At 39.0% G+C, this 21,586-nt stretch overlaps 2 protein-coding genes across 4 annotated transcripts; one reads left to right on the forward strand and one right to left on the reverse strand.

The window, feature by feature from the left end:
• Positions 1 to 638: 638 nt before the first annotated feature.
• LOC115739634 (protein FAM91A1) lies at positions 639 to 11,800 on the reverse strand. 3 transcript variants are annotated; one of them, XM_030672843.2, is made up of 13 exons: positions 11,645 to 11,800; positions 11,545 to 11,549; positions 11,096 to 11,264; positions 10,656 to 10,773; positions 10,310 to 10,406; positions 9,834 to 9,940; positions 8,914 to 9,036; positions 8,572 to 8,725; positions 8,209 to 8,269; positions 7,743 to 8,125; positions 3,737 to 5,348; positions 1,606 to 2,000; positions 639 to 925 (listed from the first exon to the last, which is right to left on the reverse strand). In XM_030672843.2, exons 1-12 carry the CDS (start codon positions 11,788 to 11,790, stop codon positions 1,754 to 1,756), a joined length of 3,222 nt encoding a protein of 1,073 aa, XP_030528703.2. In that variant the 5' UTR covers positions 11,791 to 11,800; the 3' UTR covers positions 639 to 925; positions 1,606 to 1,753. The 3 variants fall into 3 exon arrangements, with proteins under 3 accessions (XP_030528703.2, XP_048130656.1, XP_048130655.1); XM_048274699.1 differs by lacking the exon at positions 11,545 to 11,549 and having other exon boundaries at positions 11,096 to 11,235; positions 11,566 to 11,764; XM_048274698.1 differs by lacking the exon at positions 11,545 to 11,549 and having other exon boundaries at positions 11,096 to 11,250; positions 11,645 to 11,762.
• Positions 11,801 to 15,458: 3,658 nt separating this feature from the next.
• Positions 15,459 to 16,324, forward strand: LOC115739552. Its single transcript, XM_030672695.2, has 2 exons — positions 15,459 to 16,115; positions 16,187 to 16,324. The coding sequence occupies exon 1, from the start codon at positions 15,474 to 15,476 to the stop codon at positions 16,089 to 16,091; it is 618 nt and encodes a 205-aa protein (XP_030528555.2). The 5' UTR covers positions 15,459 to 15,473; the 3' UTR covers positions 16,092 to 16,115; positions 16,187 to 16,324.
• Positions 16,325 to 21,586: the final 5,262 nt, after the last annotated feature.

Raw genomic sequence — 21,586 nt, forward strand, 5'->3', positions numbered from 1 at the left:
GTATCCCGACATGCCATTCTGACACACACGGGTCAATTTTAGACATTTTCAATAATTAGAGATTTAAATATAAATCTATAATATATATACTTAAGTCACATACCCAGTCAACCTAAAAAAAATATATTAATTGCGAATCCCTTCCAAGAGGAAAAAAAAAACTCACAACTGATATATATATATATATATATATATATATATATATATTACAAGATTATCGTGTTTATATAAAAATATACATTCAATTTATAACTTGTCCCAACTTTTCTTTTTTTTTGGAACTAACCTACCCTCGTGTTGTGTAATGTCGAGTATCGGTGCTACTTAACTTACACGTAGAATTCCAATTTTTCTTTTTTTTTCCTTTTTATGTGTGAGATGCCTTCAATGTTTTACACCAAATCCCATTCGTTTATGTTTTATTTGCTACTACATATTAAGGTGGAGAAAAATACAGCTGGGTTAAAAGTACAAACCAAACCAAACCAATCCGTTGTGTGCGAGAGTGAGCAACAGAGAGATTTTGCCAGCTTCATCTCAAAATTCAGAGTCAATCACATTGGCAGAGTCAACAACCATGCCGAATTTTCGTATGTCCGGTGCCTTCTCCAAGCGCAAAAAGAAGAGACATCGACAGATTCCAAACCAGAAGACATAACAGCCACATTTGAAACATGATTGTTCAATAGTGTGTATCTTATGGCTCGTTTTTCCTTTTCGGGATTCCATCTTCCTCATTTGGGTGATTGTCCACATTTTGGTAGTCCATGCAATTTGAGGCTCGAAATTCACGAAGTTATGAAATATTTTGTCTTACAATGTGAAAAATGCAAATTGAATCTTCCTCCCAGCTCGCAAAATATCACCAGGAGGACACTAGCGCCACCAGATATACACATGCTTAGAACCAAACCATTGCTGCGACCTGCATAAACAGCCAACAAGATACTATGAAATATGTTCAACCATCGGCAGCAGCTTAGTGACGAGCATTTTACAAAGAGAGTTTGAGATCCTCCTGATTGATGAGATTTAAAGGGGAGGATGAATTATTCGGAATAAAGGAGATCCCATTCCAGTCAACACTAAGCAGGGAGTCACTAAGAACTTCTCTGGGTTGCTCGCAGAAAAAATTCATTGATTTGAAAGCACTTAATGAGCCCCAAAAGTCGTTCCCAAGTACAAAGCAAATTTCGTTCAGACAACTAAACACTTCCAATCTTTTTGAAGTCAGAAAAGTAGACTGCAAACTAATATCCTCGTTTTCGACAGTGAAAAGTTTGCAACTTCTTTTGAAGCATTATCCACTAGGTAAACTGAAAGTAGTTCTTGAATAATGAAGCAAGGAATACGAACAGGATAGATAAAACGATCCATCTCATCCCTGACCATTTTACAAAAGCAAAGGTGCAAACCCAGTCAAAAGTAACAGAATCCAGATGATGGAAACAGCAAGGGTAATCACCTTAAAATGCAAACGCTGCATTATTCCGTGTGTATTATGTAAAGCACATAGATAGTGACTGAGCAAATGAGATCGATTAGTAGAAGCTAAATGCAGTAATGAACTTGATTATCAACAATAAACGAAATCTCTATCTTTACCTTGCACTCTGTCAAGCTTAAAAGTAGATGGCCAGCCTCAAAAGCAGCCAGAGAAACCGTGGCATGAGGGGCATCAAACCGTATCTTCTGAGAATTCAGCACCATAATCTTCATCAAATGTCATCCAAGCTAGAACACAGGAGAAAGCCTATTTAATTGCAAAAGCTGCAGAGGCAGCTGAGGCCTCTGCTATTAGTGATATTGGTTGGCGAGCTTGCAAGCAAGCACCGATATCAAAGGGGTGCAACTCAGAACCGTCAAACAGGAGATTTACACCAGGAAGTATTACTTCTCTGCCATCAGCTTCATCCGGTTCAACCTTCATTGCAGTTGTTGAAGCCGCTTCTTCATCAGGCCTTAATGCTGCTTCATAAGCAGGGGCTAAAGCATATGATCTGCAGATTTATCCAAAAAACTGGCATTAGACATTCTCATATCTATTAAAGCAAAGTATGGTCACTCACGCTTCTATGATTGCAAAAGCATACCAGCACGTGAATGGAGCACATACAAATGTGCAAACGATTCCTTCCAAAAAACCCATGCACTAACTTGTCTATACTTTGTAACACCTCACTTCTACATATAAGCACATAAGCAGCATCCTATAGAACATGTCCCTGGGTGCATGCAATAGATATGCTATCCGCAAAGATGTATATGGTAATAGAAAAAGATGTGGATTGGCTTTACAGGGATTTTCCTGTTTCATCAAGAGAAAATACTTTTTGATATTTTATCATGTAAGGCAATCGCATTCAGCTTTAAACTTGTATCCAAGCAATAAAATGCAAGTGCAGAACGCACAGGCACCATCTAAACTGCCACTTCCCCCATCAAATTCCATCATTTCCTAATCGTCCAGCATCCAGCTCAAGCAAAAGAACACTGGGATGTTCTACATGCAAAAGAAAATTTCTATCCACAAAGCTCTAAAAACTTGCTGTCCATACCAATCACTAGGAACATCCTTCAATGCAGCACAAGCCGCATTCCCATTTGGCATCTAGCTTAAGCAAACTTTCGAGGATTTTAGAACCCCTAATATTTTAAGGCTTTCATCATAACTAAGCAAGCAGGTACAAGTTTACATTGCCAAAAGCAATCAGCCAGCATTGTAGTATTTAAAGATTCATCCAATATCAGCATTGACATCCCCTCGCCCCCAAGTAATTTCAAAACAGGTAGGATCAGGTACTATTTCTCCTGCCTCATGGATTTAATTAACAGCGAAAGCATGCTCAGCATCAAATGCATACACTGTCACCGGAACCATGTGGGATTTGCAGAAAATATGGTACAGAGATATAATCAAATGGCACAAGATAATATACAGCCAACCACACTTTACGATCCTTGTTGTTGTTATTTGTCTATTGAAAAAAGATATTGTTGATAGCATCTTAGCTTCGCCGAAAGCTCTCAATTAACTCTATAGTGAACAGAACATGCCAATCAGTATGAGAAAAAAATGCAGAGAAGAATTTGAAGCACACTTCATACGAGTTGCATCTATAAATCCTGAGCAAGAGTATCTGCTAGTACAACCCATGTAACTTAAATTCAAAATACTTATCATTTGAATAGGAGACTCGCCCAAAGATATTTGCAATCCTTTATAAAATAGTATTTTCCTCCAATTGGAGGGAAAAGTTTACATGTGTAAGCACTTATTCTTCCTCAATATCACCTATTAGGATACTGCAAATTAGTAATCACTACTAGCACAGATACGATCATGTCCTGATCAATGAACATTGTAATAAGATTAATCAAATCGATTGCTACAAAATATTCACAAAAGTCCTCCCAGGCAGTAAAGCAGGAATTTAAGCAACTCAAGGATAGTAAGGAAGTCTAGAATAGTAGGAGCCTTGATGGTTCAGCTGGCCAAACTGATGATTCCCAAATAATTTGTCCCATGCCTTCTCAAAACGGAAACTATCAGTTCTATTGGGTGCAAATAGCTATTGAGATATCACGCAAATAGCAATCCAACCCCGCATGTAAAATTTATGCAGTGATGAATAATTTGAAAAAAAAAAAAAGGAATTGATGCTGGACGCTGACACAACATATCAAAGCATGCCTCGCACGTAGAGACAGTAAAGTAAGGTTTACAAAGACAGACCTAAGAATGCTGCCATCAAAGCTCAGGATTTCAGTGCGGCAACGCTGTCTGTTAGCAAGTTTCAATCTCTGATGCTCACTTGAGGCACCAGAAATTGGTGAAGAAGTATCCACTAGTGGATTCCACCTTCCACTAGCATAGGTTATTAGTTGTCGAGATTTCTCCTTAGATTGCTCTTTCTGATACAGAAGTTTAGCAGCTGGACCCGTTGCTTGGTACTCTGCACAAACATCTCGCAGCTTTTTCCTCAACCCTTGCATTGCATCATGATGCTCAGTAAGTGAATCTGTCTGAAGAACTTGAGATGAGACCACTCTTTTACATATTAGGTTGCATAGTTTTGGACTGAAAAGTGGAATGCCAAATTCCACACTCAAAGGGACCCATTCATACTTCTCGTCATCAGGAGAAAAGTAGTCCGAGTCTCTTTCTTTAAAAAGTCTTAACAAACGGATATAACCAATCATTCCCAACTCTATCTTGTTTGCAAGAACATTCAACAAAGAGTTCAATTTTGAACTCTCTCCTGCAGATAGCCCCAATTCTTCACCAATGAAAGCAACTGAACCATCAAAGTTTCTCAACGGCAAAGGGACATCCATAGTGATGACTCTACCAGATTCATCAAGGTCACACCTACTTAATGGTTGGACCAATACAGAGGAATACTTGAGAAGTGAATTCAAGCAGTGTAAAAGTACACTCCCTTTAACTAGATTTCCCTCAAACTTGCCTCCAAGACCTCCTACAGTAGAGCCATCCCAGGACCATATGAGTGCTTTCTCGCAACCAGCCAGTGGTGCAGGAAGCAAGCGTAGACACTGTCCTTTCATCAGAACAACAGATAAAGGGCCACTAGCCACAGTTGAGTACAGAACCAATTTCATCCAAGGCGTCAATGATGAATAAGAGGGAGGACCAAAATGAATTGGACCTGATGGTCCAGGAAGAACTGAAGAAAATGGAAGAGGAACCATGGATACAACAACATCATAGTCACGAAGAAACAGTCGATCCAAAGTGGCTGGTGCAAGAGAAGCCAAGCTTTCACAGCGCAGAATATCCACACGATACTTCTTTAGCCTCTTTGAAGTGTTTCTTCCTGTGTCTAATGCTTCATCTGGTGTCAACTTGTCATTATTCTGGATAGTTGTCTCCAAAATAGCAATCTCGTTTGCATAGTTACTGTCTTCTGATATATTGATTGACGACATCTCTTCTGATACACTATTGGCCTCTATAACAGGAGAATGGTCCTGGGGTGTTTCAGATTTTGTGGAATCATCCAAATTTAGCCCATTCTCAGTCGTGTATGCTTGCCCTGGATTGTCATTGGAAGAGTTTTCAACCTCAAGAGAACTAACCACGTCCTTGCTTGGACCAATATTGCCCATGTTACTGCAGGCTTCATCCAGACTTGGACTGGTAGAAACACCCCCTGATTGCAGACATTCAAGAACACAGCGAAGGCTGAAGGCATGATTTGCAAATTCCTGCAGTTCTCCCTCAAATTTAGTTCCTTCCAAAGTACTTAGATCCTTGCAGAGATCAGCAATGCTAGCATGACCCAACTTTCCCGCTTCATATAGTGTCACAGCATGAGATTTCAAACCTGAGCATACAATTCGATCAAGGACACAACTATGAGAGAATGACAAACCCAAGGACATAAAGAATATTCAACACGAGCAAAAGAATTCTAAGAAATGGCAAACGGGACTCATAATGGACTGAATGGAAAAATGTTGACAAAAATAAGTCTGAGAATGGGGCTGTTTCCACCCGATATATGACTAAAGCCACTCCATTTTCACTAAAGAGACTGATTTGCCCTCAATCATGCAATTGAAAAATAAAGTGACGAGCCTAAATTAATCCAATTTCCTATGTTTTACTTCTTTTTTAATTTTTATTACAATGGGATCTAATTCGCATGATTAAGACTAGCAAGTGTTTTCTTTCTTTCTAATTTCTAAGTGGGTATAACCATGCGTACATCAAACAAAGCAATTTCCAAGAAGCTAAGTTGTTTCCACGTTGTCAAGCAAATTTATGGATAATTGTCAACAAAGATCCAGAAAAATTTAAAGACAAGCAACTTTTAACATAATGATATATTGTAAACTTTTATTTTTGTTGCACATATCACTCACGAAACACTTTCTTATTAGTTGTCTTTTACAGAAAAATAACAAGATCACCTGATGGAACAACAAAAAAGCCCTCTTAAAAGATTTGCCAAAATGAAACCACATTTACATTTCCCAATGCGAACATTCAAGAGATGGAAAATTAAATCAAAGTTGCCCATAATATAAGAAAAGATTCTAAACTAATGCTTCAATTCCATTCATTCTGGATTGATCATTACTGGAATTTTATAACAAAAGAAATCAAGGTGCCTCAATGTGCATCACTTTTGAAAGTCATTGTTTTCAATATATTTATAGATGCTCATTCTACCGTGCTCTATATAAAAGTTTGTCATTGACGGTAGAAAATAAATCACCAATTCTTTGATATAGTGAATAAAGACACTTAATTTTTTATGACCAATTAAATAACAAATTCACCATAAAAGTGACACAAGAATGGACACGTTGCGATAAGAGGCAAAATGAAGAAGATACTACTTTCTTTTTATTTTCTCAACAGCAATAAGTTTAAAGATGAATGTGACCCGTAATAGGAAATAACTAAATTGAAGGACACTTGCAAATATGAAAACCATCAGAGACGGTTTTGTCTCTTTAGTGATTTAGTCCATGTAGGAAGTGGAAATAGCACACCCCACCCCCCACCCCCCGGGGCCCTGGGGGTCTAATTGCCACATTCTTGTCTGTGTTCCTAGAAATAAGCATTGGACTAAAAGGCTGATAACATTATATCTATGAACCCAAAAGGTACAACAATTAACAGTTAGAGTAAAGTAAACCACTTGATCACCAAAATTCACCATATTCTTTAATGAATGTCAGTTCATGAAAATGCCAGCACCACGTAATCAGCAACAGTAATTCAAAATAAATCAGTGTCAGTCAAGTACTAAGAGAATCTGTGCTTTCAAAACCAGCTTATGGTTCATAAAAAGGATGAACGGCTTTATTTTTTTCTTAAGCCCGACATTTGGGTTAACAAAACAAGTTTTGTCCCAATTTAGCTCGACCAGACAAAACCTACCGCATAAAATTTAACCGAGCTTCTGCTTAGTGAATGATAGATTTGGTTTTGGTTATATGATGAGTCTTGATGTGCATGCCATCCTCAACTTACTGGACTCCTGTTCTTGTAATGATTTAATGGGCAGCACCCCCTGGGGCCCCTTATGAATTATTTTTTACTGATCAAATAAAGTGTTTTGCTCCTTTCTATATGCATTCCATGCAGGGATAACAATTAGAGATATAGGAGGAGGAGGAATTGTGCATTCAGCTGGACACTTGAAATTCTCTTGAAACATGGCCTCTGCTTTAGCATAAGCTCATCAAGCTTTTATTGGTACGTGACTTTTGTTTGGCCACACAATGAACTAGCATTTGAAAGCAATATTTAGAAGTTTGTGCCATTAGAATTTGAGTGAGAGTCTAGGCAATTGCTACCATATCATTTACATTTGAAGCACAAAAGAGGGCGTTAGGCCGATAGTTACCATATTGTCACTCCGATTAAAGCACAGGTCCAGCACCACCCAAACCAAACTTCTAGCCTTTTAGCTGTTTCTACTTTTTTTCTAGCTTTTCGGCCATAGTTAGCACTCTGTTGAGTAAGAAACCATAAGCCAAATGAAGGCTGGAGGCTTTTGCTCCTACTCAAGGATTAACACAGGGGAAGCTAGTGTTTCAATTTGCTTACACCACCAAAATCACTCTAAGACACCATTTCAACCTCTTTAACTGGCTACTCCTTAAACATCAATTTTGGAGTTAAACGCAAATCAAGAGTACAAAGCAAAAAATTTACATTCCTAGAAGATGAAAAATTTTAAAAATTAGAAGTTCAAAGATACCTGGTGAAACAGACCCCATCATAAGGTAGGAGGTGATGTTCGCATCAACCACAAAAGCCACACGAACATGGCCACTAGCTGGCCTATTGCTTTCTGACCACCCTGAGACATCACCTTGTTGAGCAGCATCACTGTCTCCAAACAAGTTTTCTGGGCCAACATTAGCATGAGAAGCATCTTCTTCACTCAATATGTTTCTCGGAGTTCCTGGAATGCTTGCCTCCTGAAGATAAGAGGCCGGATCAATCACTTTTACTGCCCATCCCAGTCGGCAAGCAAAAGAAGCAGCAGCCTGAAGCTGGAAAAGGTCAGCCTGTAATGTTGCAGCCAGTTCGGCAACCGTGGCATTCTCACTTGAGACCACGAAAACAGCGTAAAGTAACCTGGCAGATGTGAAGATGTGATCTCATTAAAACTATTAAATCAATCATTTGAGAAAGAACAAAGCCAAGAACCGCCAGCTTACTCCTCAATAGGGTCCTCGTACGACTGCTCCCTGTTGGAAACAAACCCTTCAAGCCTGGAAACTGGTATGCTAAAATGTTAGCAACTAAAGGCACAGACATGACAAACAAAAAAAGCAATAAAGTCCAAAATGTTGTCACATTATAAGAGGTCATCAAAAATCACATTCCCAAGAGTTATAAGCTTCAGGAAAATGTCTGAAGTCTATGCATGCCTTCCCTGGAAAGGTAAAACACAGGCATCTTTAGGTAACTGAGGTTCAAAGACCATAAGATCCAGTATGGCAAATCATGTTATCAACTCTCCCAACATATGATGGATAGACTGGCATTGAACTCTGAAAGGAGAATAAAATGCAAATTACCTTTGAAACGGTCATCAGGGTAAACTGGGGCATCAAAGTAAACTAGTCCCCGCCTGTATAGACCCTTTATAATGTCAGGATCAAACAAAATATATGCATTTGCTTCTTCCTTGCAGATTTTATCGATCATTGCCGTTTCTTCTTCTGAGAGTTTCTGAAGGGAAATGTGCTCACAACTCAGTCAGCTCAAGAACAAGATACGGAGTAATAGTAAATACAGGAACCACAGGTTGCACCATTCAGGCTAGTAAGTAGATTGTGCGTCCAATCCAAAGCAAAAACTGTCTTTAACCACTCTCATGCTGAACAAACAAACAAAGGAAGGACTACAGGATTTCATACCTTAAATTCCTCAAGGGTGAAGTTTACTAAACAAACTCCCCACCACGGTTCAATGGTAAAATCCACAGGTTGTGTAGGCAACATTTCTTTTGCAATGGACTTGTTCAGCTTCCACATAATTTTCTGGAAGGTTAAAAATAGACAAGTAAGTACTAGAATGGCTACTGGAGTTCACCGTCAGAATATGCTAGTGCAGCTTAGCAATAGCCAGAGAGAGACGACGTTCGAGAAAATCAACGACTCTAAGGCCCCTTCAAAATAGGATATAAGAATCCATCAGCAGCTACAGAACATAAGTTTTCCAGTGATACAACTTATGCAGTAGTCCTTAAACAAACAAATGACCTAGATACTGAATATGAATCACACACATGTAGCATACACAACTGGTTCCTAAATAGAGCAGATGGTCAGGATTGAATTTCCCTATACTACAGATAGCTAATGCCAATACAAAGTAAGACTAGTGTAAAGTGACATCCGGCAATCCACAAAATTTGTCCATAAAGAAGAAAACAGATAACCTCATACTGACCAAAAAAAGAAGCAAACAACAAAGAAAACACAAGATGTAGTTATATTCAAATAGTGAGCAAATATCTATCCTATGTATTACAAACTTCTTGAAAATTATACGTGAGTATTCTCATCTAATTCAAAGTTTCAGGTCATTTACTCCGATACCGTAAAAGGGCAGATACCCAGTACTCTATAAGGTCGGCATCCCAATAAGTTTGACTACCCTACGTGTTTCAAGCTGAAGTAGTAAAATCATGCAGACATCATGGCCACACTTTTAATTCTCATAACATGGGGAGGCCAAACATGAGGAAGAATACGGTGGAAACAGGTCTCCTAGTATTTTCATATAGTTCATTCCAACCAAGTACTCTAAAGAAAGTGCACATGCAATCCGGTACCTTGGATCTGCACTTGTTCATAATATCGATAAATTCATTTCTCCCTATTCCTGTTAGTCGCAAGGCATCCGCAGCACTAAAATTTGGAATGCTGTCATAAGGTTGCTCTACAATCAAAATGAAATGATAAAAAATGTGTCAGTCATCTTCTCAACATCTCGCAGCTAAGCATGTTTAGATCATCATATGCAGAATCTTTTGGGAAAAACCAGATCATAAGATGATATCCATTACACTATCCGGTGGAGCAACAGCAACCCCTATCAGACAAACCCTCAGTCAATTACTGTTTTGTAATTTTGTTATCACCACCACAGAATTAGAAATTATAACTGGCAGTTGTAAGTTCAAGGGCATCCAACAGACATCGTAGGCCTCAACTTCTTAACCATAGAGCTATATTAGCACAGATAAAGTTTCAACTCCACATTCTTTGCTTCTCACTTCAGAATCTCAAAAAGGAAACACAAAATTACCATTCTTCATGACCTCAAATATCATGTCGCAGTAATATCTGAAAGGTGATATCCTCATGACACGGCAAACATACTCTGCTAGATGGTAGGGAAACAGCTGCACAGTATAAATCGACCGGTGAATGATGTTAGTGCTGACTGTAAGTAAACATAGTGTATCGCCACAAAAGTGTCTCCAAGTCAAAAATGGGGTCTATCGATACTGTTAAAAAAGTCCAATGTCAAATGCAAGGAAACCTCGCCAATTAGAAAAGATTTTCATAACCAACATCACTAGAGCTGACATGTTATTGCCAGGGGGAAAGGAGAAAATAATTATGCATGCTAAGATAATTATGACACTCACTCCCAAGTTCCTTCGCAGGTACCGCATCATGTCTTCGTAATACTCACTTTCTTTGCAAACTTTACGAGCAAAGCAGGTACTCCACTGTAGTCTTTTCTTTATGCAATGTTCGATTATCCTACAAGAGTAAGAACGTGGTAAAATGCGTCAGTATGCCAGAATGTCTATGTAAGCAACACACAAACTTCAAAACATCGAAAAGGAATCAGACAACTGGAAGGGAGGGGTTATTATTATGAAACCAAACATTGATCAAATTGTTGCCCTTTCATAGAACCCTTTACAGTCATCAACGCACTGGTTCAATCTGCTTCATTCAAAAAATCAATTTTTTTTCAGAAGCTTTATGTGCCCTTAGCCATTACGATCAGATCCCTCATAAGGACTAGGAAGAGTCAAGAAAGACAGGGAAAAAGAACCGCTATTTTACTGGCACTGACCTCCGGTGCCATTCTTCTTTGGATGAAAGAGTGGCTTGGAGTCGTTTAGGGAGGCTTTCCCAGGGGCACTCCTCCTTGATTGCTTTCAAGATCAACTGCTCCTCGACCGTAGCGGGATCTCGCTGCATTGTCACCACTTCCTGGAAAATCAACAGCTGCCACATCACCTTTTATAGAACCATTCAAGAAGGTAACTAATAGCTACATCCCACTATCACCGACCCAGCAAATTGTGAACAAATCCAAGACAAAAGAAAGGCAGCTGCATGTAGATAGTGTCGCTTCCAGACAAAGGTTAGAATGCGAGCTCACAATACACTAGTGCAGTCGACATGCATCATCACCGGGCTCATATGCTCAACCAGAGACTCCCACTAAGGACCCAGAATTCCGCAGAACCACACAGGTTGCATAATCGCGAACGTAACAGCCAAATTTCTCGAAATGACGAGAGTTGCTGGGGTAATTACCCGTTCGTTGAGAATCGACTACAGAGGAACGACACTGGAATGTGGGAGAACCCCGAAACGGCAAAGGACTGGACATTACCTGCGGCGTCGGTCAGATCGAGGAAGGGTTTCGGACTTCGAAATGATCGGACCAACTCTTGGAGATTGAGATCTGGAGGATGAGAAGAGCTCGATGAGTTGTAAATTCAGTGCATGATGCTGCTCGTCGTGACAAGCTCGACTCATTTCCGTACCTGTAAGATCGTCGATTAATTGGTTCGGGAAAGCCCGTTAACCAGATTTGACCCGACCCGATGGACCGAGGTTCGCTCACACTCCACGCCCTTCACAAATTTTTGGGTAAAAACTTGAAACCACGGGGACTCACCTCGTCTAGCAGTCGTAAATTTTGCACAAACTTGAGTACTTCACGATGAAGTTGAAACAATAAAAAGGCTCGAAGATTACTTCGATTTTGCAATTTGACCTTTGGCATGACTTTTAGAATTTTCTTTTTTCGCCATTCTTACAATAAATTATTTGTTCGGACCTATTGAGGTAAACCCAAAAATAATGTCTCGAATTTGTATTTAACTTTAATTCTAGTTCAAGACAAGCATTGAACTTTGAAATAAGAATATCGAAAGTATCATAACTTTTATATGGCTATCACTTGAATGCTACGTCATGATAATATCGTTCACTTAAGTCTCTATTCCGGTAATTTAACTTACTTTTTAAATTATATTTTGCATCTAGCATATTTTTTTTTTTTTCAGGAAATGAAATTCAAATTAGAAATTTGTTAGGAAAGACCGACTCTCTCTCACTCATTCTTTTATGAAAATCGTTGGCTTTATGGGAAAAAAAAAACAAAGAAATGCTTCATTCACACAGTGCAATTTCAATTGCTGATTCTCACACGTATTTTATATATGGTACTCATTAATTGAGAAATCCTATGATTAAAAATAACCGTCAATCAGATTAGCGGTTTTTGAAAAAACCTACGAAGACACTCCTTCTCTGTCATCCATTGTCGTTCTCTCTTTTCTGTCCGTGTGCTCGCACGAAGAACCCAAGATCCGTTGGTGGAGGAAATTAAAAAACAGTGATGGGACTTCTGAGGAAATAAATTCAGTGTTAGGGTTGTTCACAAATTTTTCAACTTTCATAGAATGTGGCCTCAATTCTTTAGATTATATTAGCTTAGGGTTCTTCAAAGTCATTTTCACTTCTCACTTGCTGACTTCATCTTATCAATTAGTCACGTCGGATGTTATATAATAAATTACTGCTCTATGAATTTTCCACCAAAGTAAATCACCGATGACATTCAAACGAACGGTTTTTAAAAGACGTGGCATCTATATAAGCAGAAGAAAAAAAAATTATAACACTCAAGAGAGCGCCGTACGAAAGTTGTGATATTTGCGGTGTCCTTATTCTTTCACATTACATTTATATTACTAATTTAAACTAATTATAAAAAGTTACGTCCGCTAATAAAAAAAGGGCGATTCACGTAATTTCACTGTCATACAAATTGTTCGAATAGTTCGCAAAGAGTAACGAACCGTCATCGTCGTAATTACAAGTTGAATTTTGCACGGGGTGAAAGTAGATGCATCACCTAGTCGACCGCTTTAGATCATTATTATGAACTCGGAGATACTATTGTCTTTGGAAGATTTCTAGAATTTTGCATGAATGAGAAAATATGTTACGGAGCAAGCACATGAGTTTTAATATTCCGATCTCTATAGAACTAGAAAAAGATATTTCCTCACTTTCATATATCATTTCTATAAATAATTCTACGAATATTTTCTTAAACAAAGTTGCATACGCTGGATCTTCTATAAAATCTTTTTTTTTTTGGTCGAATTCTGGAAAATCTATTTGAAATGCAATAAGATGCTAAAACTTTTAAATAGTACGATCAACTCCACACAATCGTTATAAGTCATGGCTTTTCCGTGGTGGATCTTTCTTCGAATTCCGGTGAAGAAAGATCCACCACGGCCCTTTGGACTCAAGCACGAAGCCCACCTTCTTGAAAGCCCATGGAACACTCTATAAGGTCACATGAACTAGTCAAGTATGGATTATGCACGTGGCTCGGATTCAGGGAAATTTGCGGGAGTGGCCTCTAGTTCTTGAATTGACCCAACCAATAGCGTTGACCTGAGGGCTCTACATAGTTTATTTCGATTGTTCTTCTCCCTCATTGGCTTTCATAATCAACTTTGGAATTCAAATGCGAGCCAAGACGATGTCGTCTCGAGCACGTAAAATAGAGGAAGGAATCCCCAAATCGTGCCATCTATAGACATTTCAATCCGGCCCTTAAAAAATGGGATTGTTCATTCTCTGGTCAAATTCTCTATCCCGATGCTCGACATCCTCGGGCATACCGACAAGGGCAAATAACAACGCTAACAAACACTATAAGAGCGCAACACAAGGATGAAAATTCATATCACAACGAAAACCTCCTTTGTCTAAGGTTCCTTCCAAAAGAAGACGGAAATGACCCTAGAAATTCGGACAAATCATGGTGACGGATCATGGAATATTCTCATTCCTCGGACTTGTCTGTAAGACAGGACACCTCGTGCGAGGACATTCTTTCGGTTCAAGTCTATAGATTATTAAATAACCAGCCAAAATCATGTGACCGATCGTGGAATATTCAGCATTGCTTGCGTAAAATGTTTATAAAAGTACAAAAGATGCAAGAACTAATTAAGTAAAATTACTCGACGGAATGATGCATCGTTACCAGACCCTTTCTTTTTCAAGAGATCTCTTTCATAGCAGCATGTCACAAGTTGTTTTGTAAATCGGTTTACCAAAGCCAGTCATTCTAAACTCTATGAATATTTAATTATCCATTCCAATCAGGATGCTCATCGTATAGACATGTTCACCGTAAGAAGTTATAAAGATGGGTTCCGATATGTATATCGTACCACGAGAGAGAAAGGTTGACTCCGTTCTACCGAGAACGAACAAATCGATGCTTGAGCCACGCGACAAACTTTTAACTCGTATCTTACGCAATCCGCTCGGTTATTGGAACGCTTTACAAACCCAAGACTTATTGGGTCCAGATGAAATTTCTCCTTTTAAGAAAGATGGAATATTTATAGATAGGGGACAAGTATATTGGAAGTTCTAAAACTTATCACGAAAGTACAATTGAGCCCTAAAACTTTCAAAAAAATATAAACTAGTCATAAAACCTATAACGAAAGTGCAATCGAGTCCTAAAACTTTAAAAAAAAAAAAAAAGGTACAAGTCAAGTCCTAAAATTTAGGACGAAAGTACAATCGAGCCCTAAAATTTTCAAAATATGCAATTACCAAAAGGACTTGACTTTCACCAATTTGACAAATTTTAAGATTTAATTGTACTTTTATTATAAATTTTATGACTTCCGACGCATTTACCCCTTTATTGGTACGTGAAACTATTCCAATTCAAAATACTTCCCAAACAAGTACTCTCGAAATTCGCAAAAATGTCGTTCTGCTTGCTTGTCAAGTTCTTCCTTTTATTTGATTTTTAAAAAAAAAAAGTTATTCCTTTACACCGTCTGAATAAAATAAAATAAAAACATACAAAATTCCGACACGAGACCCACCGCCACGGCCCCTCACCCTCCCATTCCGAGATTTTCCACGCCGCCCCTCCGCCACCGCAGAAAGTTATGATCCATTCTACACTTCGCCAATTTTTTACCCGGACCATCATTTCCAGCCGTCCGATCCCTCCCCCGTAGGCCCCCCCACAACACGTGGGCCCACCGCAGCCGCCCGTTCAGTCCTAGGCCAACTTTTCCAACTCTGGGAACCCGTCAAAAAAGCAATTTTGAGAAGCGCCAAAGAAGCTCGCATGAACTATCAAGGAAGTAACCTCCAACATGAACGACAGCCACCAACCTTCACCCTCTTTATATCGCGACGGAAAGACTGGAGAAGGGCCTAAGGGAAAGCTTGGGGAAGGGAATGTGAGAATGGAGAACGCGAGGGCACGGAGGGAAGCGGCTCGCTGGCGGTGCAGGAAGCACCCGAAGCACCGGCAATCGACCGGCGTGTGCTCGCTTTGCTTGAGCAAGAAGCTCTCCCGGTTATCCAGCGGCAGTTATCTACGCGGCTCGACCGGGGCGAACAGACGTTATTCTTGCTCCTCCTCGCCGTCGTCGTCGTCTTCGCTGTCGTCCTACCACTCCTCTTCCGAGTCGTCCTCGTGCTCGAGTCCGATCCATCGCTACGGCCGGTTCGCCCACGAAGCGAGGTCCGGGCCGGTGTCGATGCTCTTCGGGGGCAAGGACGGGCTCAAGAAGAGCCGGTCCATCGCCTTCGCGCCGAAGACGAGAGCGGGCGGGGATTGCGCTGGAGAGATCATCAAGGGAGAGAAGAGCAAAGGTGGGTTTTGGTCCAAGCTGATCCCTGCCAGGAGGAAGAGGGATGGAGCGGGAGGTGGCGACTTGAAGAGCTTGAAGCATTCCTTGACGCAGAGGGAGACGGTGACCATGTAATATTTGGTTCATCGGATTGGATTTTCATGAATTTTTTTTCTTTTATTTTCATTGAAATTGTAGATCTACACTAGAGAAATTTAAAAAAGAAAAAGGGAGAGATGGTTAGACCAAAGGGGAAGAACCAATGCACATTCGAATAGAAGGAGGTTCTTCTGTCGTCGATTGTAAATTAATTACGTTGTATTAGTGCTTAATAGAAGGAATTTAACTAGAGGAAGGCCTTTGCCAAACTGCTTGAACTGGTAAATTTCGTTCTGATGATCTTTCTGGGTACTGGGTTTCGTCCTTTCGTGTTGCTAAACCAAGGAAGAGGATGTTTGATACAGGGAATTAAGGGATTTAATTAATCTGAGAGAGAAACATTTGCTCGCCCTGTGATTAGGGGTAAATTATTGTCAAATGTACTAAGATGGATAATGAGGTTCGATTTTACTGACCCTTTGAATAATCTTGCCTGTGTGAACCATCGGCAATTACATTTTCTTAGATAGTCAATTTCACTTAATAATGCCATAACCATAAAATCGTCTCCGCTTAAAAACAATCAGGTTGCTCATACTTCTCTAATCATCTAAGATAGGTTTGTTTTAGACTCGTACAACGCAACATGTATGTTTACACAACAACCGACAAAGGCGAGGCTGGCGAGGATCGCCGCCCCTTGGCTACTTGCTGCTTACCGTAACTTTTGTCAAATGGACCCTACGATCCATAAGTTTTCACGTCGTAAAATGCCACCCGGTTCCTTCGAGCTTAAGTATGTGCAAAGGGTTGGGTTGCCAAGTGATAGGGGTGATGAATGGAGCTAGGCTTTCTTGCTCGCTAGTGATTTTTTCTTACCCTCGTCGTATTTATCACCTTGTCGACCTATAACAATATGAGGGTTTTAAGACGTAAGCTTCGAATCGCAATGCCTTTATTTGGATCAAAACTTCTGAAGCAATGGACTGCGCAAACCTTTAAAAAAAGAAAAGAAAAATATGGCGCATCGAGGTTATTAAGTAGCGGTTGTTAGCATCTCCATCAAAATTTGGCAATGAGTAAATGCTGGGATCTCTCAAGGGAACAGCGTGACATTGACAGACAGGATAGATTGATGGAGAGCACCGTCCGTCTGACGGAGAAACCGGCAGCAAGCGGTAAGCAGCTGGGAGCCAAGCTGGAGATGGAGGGCCCCCACGACCCCGTCCGAGAAATTTCTCGAGGTTTCGTTCAACCCGGAAGCCGTCTTCATTGGGCAGACGCCTCCCGAGTTTCGTGGTCGTCGTCGCGGTCGTGGCTCGTGCGGAACAAGCTAAGTTAGAAACGAGAGCAAGAGAGAGAGAGACTCTTTCTGGGAGTTGTCAACTTGGGGCATGCACCAGTTCGCGGCAGCTTCCCCGTGGGCTTTCTGTCGTTCGGTCATTGGGGACAAGTTGGATAAGAATTGTATGTTCCACGGTCGCCCCGAGAACCAAGTATTCATCGGTTATCGCATGGCGAGACATGCATGCTATTAGAAAGAAAGAAAATAACAATAAAAAAAGGCGGTGAAAAAGTTACTTTCTCTGAAATGAAAAAGAAGAAGAAGAAGAAGAAAGGATGACGAAGGAAATGGAAAGTCGTCAATAAAGGAAAAGTCCAACATCATCTCTCCTTGCTCGCCCGAGTATTTGTCAAAATTGGTTTATTAATCAAGGTTTTGCAACAAAAAAAAAAAAAAGAGTGATTTCGAAGTTATTTTTAAAAAAAATGATCGCATGCCTTGCCTAGAAAAAAATAAACAAACGAAAAATATTTTTATTATCGACGAAGATTGTTTAGACATAAATAATTGTCGATGATGAAAACGTTTTCGATTGGCTAATTACAACGTTTTCAAGGGCCGCGAACCCTCGCTAACGACCGGCGGCCTCCTGCCGGCCCCGATACCCAAATAAAAAAGGAAAAAAATTTAAAAAAAGATAGAAACAAATTATTATAAAAATAAGAAACAGTTAACAAGTTCAAAAAAAATTAATATATTATCAGATTTTATCACGTCAATGTCGGCGGCCTAAATGGATCGAATTGACATAATTGTAAAATTTTTATGGTTCAATTGACAAAATAAAAAATTTTAGAAATGAATTGGTATAATTGCAATAGATTTATAACTTTTTTAGTAATTTTCCTGAATAAAGTGTCTGCCGATTTTTATCTTTGTCTCGTGCTTTTATCCAGAGTAAAATTTATGTTGGAGGCAATTATAGTGAACTTTGCAAAACAATTTTAAAAATTCAACATTACCTTTTCACCTCCGTATTTAACTCGAAAATCAAAATTAATCTGTCAATTTGGATGCTCTTAAATTGTAAGTTTTCTAGATAATTTCTTTTTAATTTTAAGTGATCTTTATACCCTTGGTTTTATTTTAAAACCAAAATACTGTACTTCAGTGATCTTTATTTTTCTGTATTTTTTTTTATAGATACACTGAGTTGACTTCATTCAAAATACCCATTACTAACAAAAAGCACCTAAAATATATCAGAGCAGAAATTTGAGCCCCCTCCCGTGCCCCTTCCAAATCCTGGTTCCATCACTACGAAGGTCACTTGTGGTGGAGGTTATAGCGTGATTCTTTTATTGGTTAACAGTTATAAAACTTTTTTGGTAATTATAATAGATTTAAAAAAAAATTAGAACTGAATCGACACAATTATAATAATTTTTTTTTTAAATTAGGATTGAATTGACATAATTATAATAAATTTAAAATTTTTTTGGTAATTTTTTCCTAGACTATTACACGTGCTAAAAAAATTGTTGGGTGCACCCAAGGAAAAAACCAGTGAAAGTCCATGGGCAGCCGTCTAATCTTTGAGGGCCATTACCCAATGTCTTAGCTCCGTTCGCAAATGTAAAGACAACGGACCTTGAGGCCCAATAAAATAATGTGTGAGCGTGGACCTCAATAAGATCCATTTCATGTGGGAATGCTGTTCGGCTGTTAATGAATTTTATTTTTTTTGTCCAACTTTGTTCTCACTAATAAATTTGTATTATCGTTTTGCACTCAATCTAGTGTTCATCATCTCTCACTGGACCAAACGCATCCCTTGTGGCTCCAAATTATGGTCAACACGAGCCCCGAATCGACGGTCGTCGAGGGATGAGTGTCGCCGAGGGTCGAGGGGTCAAAAGTCGAAGGTCACGGGTCTATCGGGCGAGATCTCGAGGTCGAGGGTCGCCGAAACCTACGCCACCAAGGTCGCGCGACCCTCCTCAATGACGCTCGGTGCTGCCTCGCCCGAGATTACGAAACCTTTGCTTTTATGTGAAGGCATTGGACAAAAGCTCTCCCAGATGTAGATGGCACCGCAGAATCGTAATGGGTGAGTGAACAAAAATCACAAACAAAAGTATTGGGGGAAAAGTGTAAAAAAAGTCTTAAACATATTGTATTGATGTCAATTCGGTCTTAAATTTTTTTTTATGTCAATTCAGTTTTAAACCTTTTGCATTGGTGCTAATTCGGTCCTAGGTCGGCGAAGTGAATTAGCACAGACGTAAAAAGTCTATGACTGAATTGACATAAATGTAAAATGTTTATGACTTAATTGACACCAATTTTATGACTAAATTGGCAAAAAAAAATATTTAAGATTGAATTGATATCAATACAAAAAGTTTAAGAATTTTTTAGAAGTGTCGGTGATAGCAACTTTCTCGGTTTTGCACTAATAATTTCTTTCATCTTTTTAGCAAAATGGACCGTCTACCCAAAACAGGCATTGATGGCGAAAAAGTGATACAATAATGACAGCCACCTCGCAACCAGAACAAGGTCCGTAGAAGGACGAAAGAGAACATGGGCAGTTCAATTCGTCTTAATAGTGATGAGATATGTCTTTCCAAATGAGGAATCCTATTAACATCACACCATATGGGATTGTCCAAGGGATACATCATTCGTGATAAATAAATAAAAAAGACCAAAAGGGCAACGTACAATGGTACGGCAAGTTTTCCCTTTGATCAATAATTTAGCGGGCCATTACATAACATCACAATCCTTAAATGAAAAGCCATCGCGACACATGCCTTTCATCTCGAGCGCGATAGATCGTTACGTGGGGATTATAAAAATTTTCAATTTATGATGGTACGAGAAAACGGTGTTCATCTCCGTCATAACGTTTAGTAAATTGATTGGGAATGTGACAAAACGAGGTTCGGTCGTAGTAAAGAAAATCCCAAACTCGGGACTAGCCGATACAGAATAATACGCATCTACGGAATGATGTATAATAACAAAAAAACTCACGTGATACGGCTTTGGCCGACGGCATGATATTACGTGGCAAGCTTTTAACAAAAACGCCGGATAGTATTGGTAAGGGTGACTTTAAGCTTCCGTTTGTGTCGTGAAAAATGGATAATTTGGGAAACGCTGTTCTTGAAATGATCGCTTAAATCAATTAGTCAATGAAAAATATTTTCATTATGGACAGCAATTTATATCTAAACATTTTCACGAATGATGAAAACATTTTTCGTTCGTTTATTTTTATAATTGATACAAGCGATCATTTAAAAAAATACATGTATTTTCTAAATCATCCATTTTATGCGAAATAAACGGAGCTTAAATACCACGGCAATCGGCCTTAAGCACGACCGAACGATTTGAGCGCGTCGTTCAACGAAAATCTATCGTCGGCTGCCGGCTTCTCGAGGCTCAACGGTTCAGCTTAAGCATGGAGGCGATCTTCGGGGGAGCGCGCGTTTTCCATCTTTTCTTGGTTGTAATGTAACATAAACCTAATCGAAGTATCCATATTGTCAAAGTTAAATTAATTCATTACATTTGTAAGGTCGTTTATTTCACAAACACCACCATAGTATTCTAAATCGACATCACTTAAGGAAAATCCATATTTATAAATAACATACTAAGGTTATTTTAACCAAAGGCAAAATTTCATTTCAGCAATTATTCTTGATTAATGTCCGAAACTCACTTATATGTGAATATACACGTAAGACACGGTTATGGATTTGACATTTAGTCAGGTTGAACAGTCTAAACTATTTTTGGTTGTAATCGTAAAGGAGCATTAAAAATTCTCAGGTAACAAAAAGTCAGATTTACACTATAAAATAAATTATCTTATTCCAAAACATATTCTGATCCTTTACTTTTACATGATTAGTGGACTAAACTCACTTATATTTGAATATACACGTGTTTATATAGAAGATGAGATTATTGACTGAAATCTTAGTCGAGTTGATTATCCTAAATTATTTTTGGGCTTATTTTTGTTGCATTAGTAAAAGCACATCAAATCTTCAAAAAGTCAAACTTGGATAAATTGCTCTGGATGCATCATAATACTTGGCTGAAAAATTGACGGTGAAGTTGTATACAATTGACTGTATAGTTCCGTAAAGTACATGAAAATCCATGAAAATTTCAAATAGATTGCTTGACACTTGGCAAAACCATCTGATCGCGGACTCGGCGA

The sequence above is a fragment of the Rhodamnia argentea genome, chromosome 2 (assembly GCF_020921035.1).
Source record: "Rhodamnia argentea isolate NSW1041297 chromosome 2, ASM2092103v1, whole genome shotgun sequence".
Lineage (NCBI taxonomy): Eukaryota > Viridiplantae > Streptophyta > Magnoliopsida > Myrtales > Myrtaceae > Rhodamnia > Rhodamnia argentea.

Bases quoted from the DNA above. Each gene is read 5' to 3' on its own strand.
- LOC115739634 (XM_030672843.2), bottom strand. From the start codon at position 11,790: ATGAGTCGAGCTTGTCACGACGAGCAGCATCATGCACTGAATTTACAA. The intron at 10,774-11,095 runs GTCAGTGCCAGT...TTACTCTTGTAG, and splicing joins AAAGAAGAATGGCACCGGAG to GATAATCGAACATTGCATAA. The intron at 8,270-8,571 runs GTAATTTGCATT...TTAGCATACCAG, and splicing joins CCCTGATGACCGTTTCAAAG to TTTCCAGGCTTGAAGGGTTT.
- LOC115739552 (XM_030672695.2), top strand. From the start codon at position 15,474: ATGAACGACAGCCACCAACCTTCACCCTCTTTATATCGCGACGGAAAG.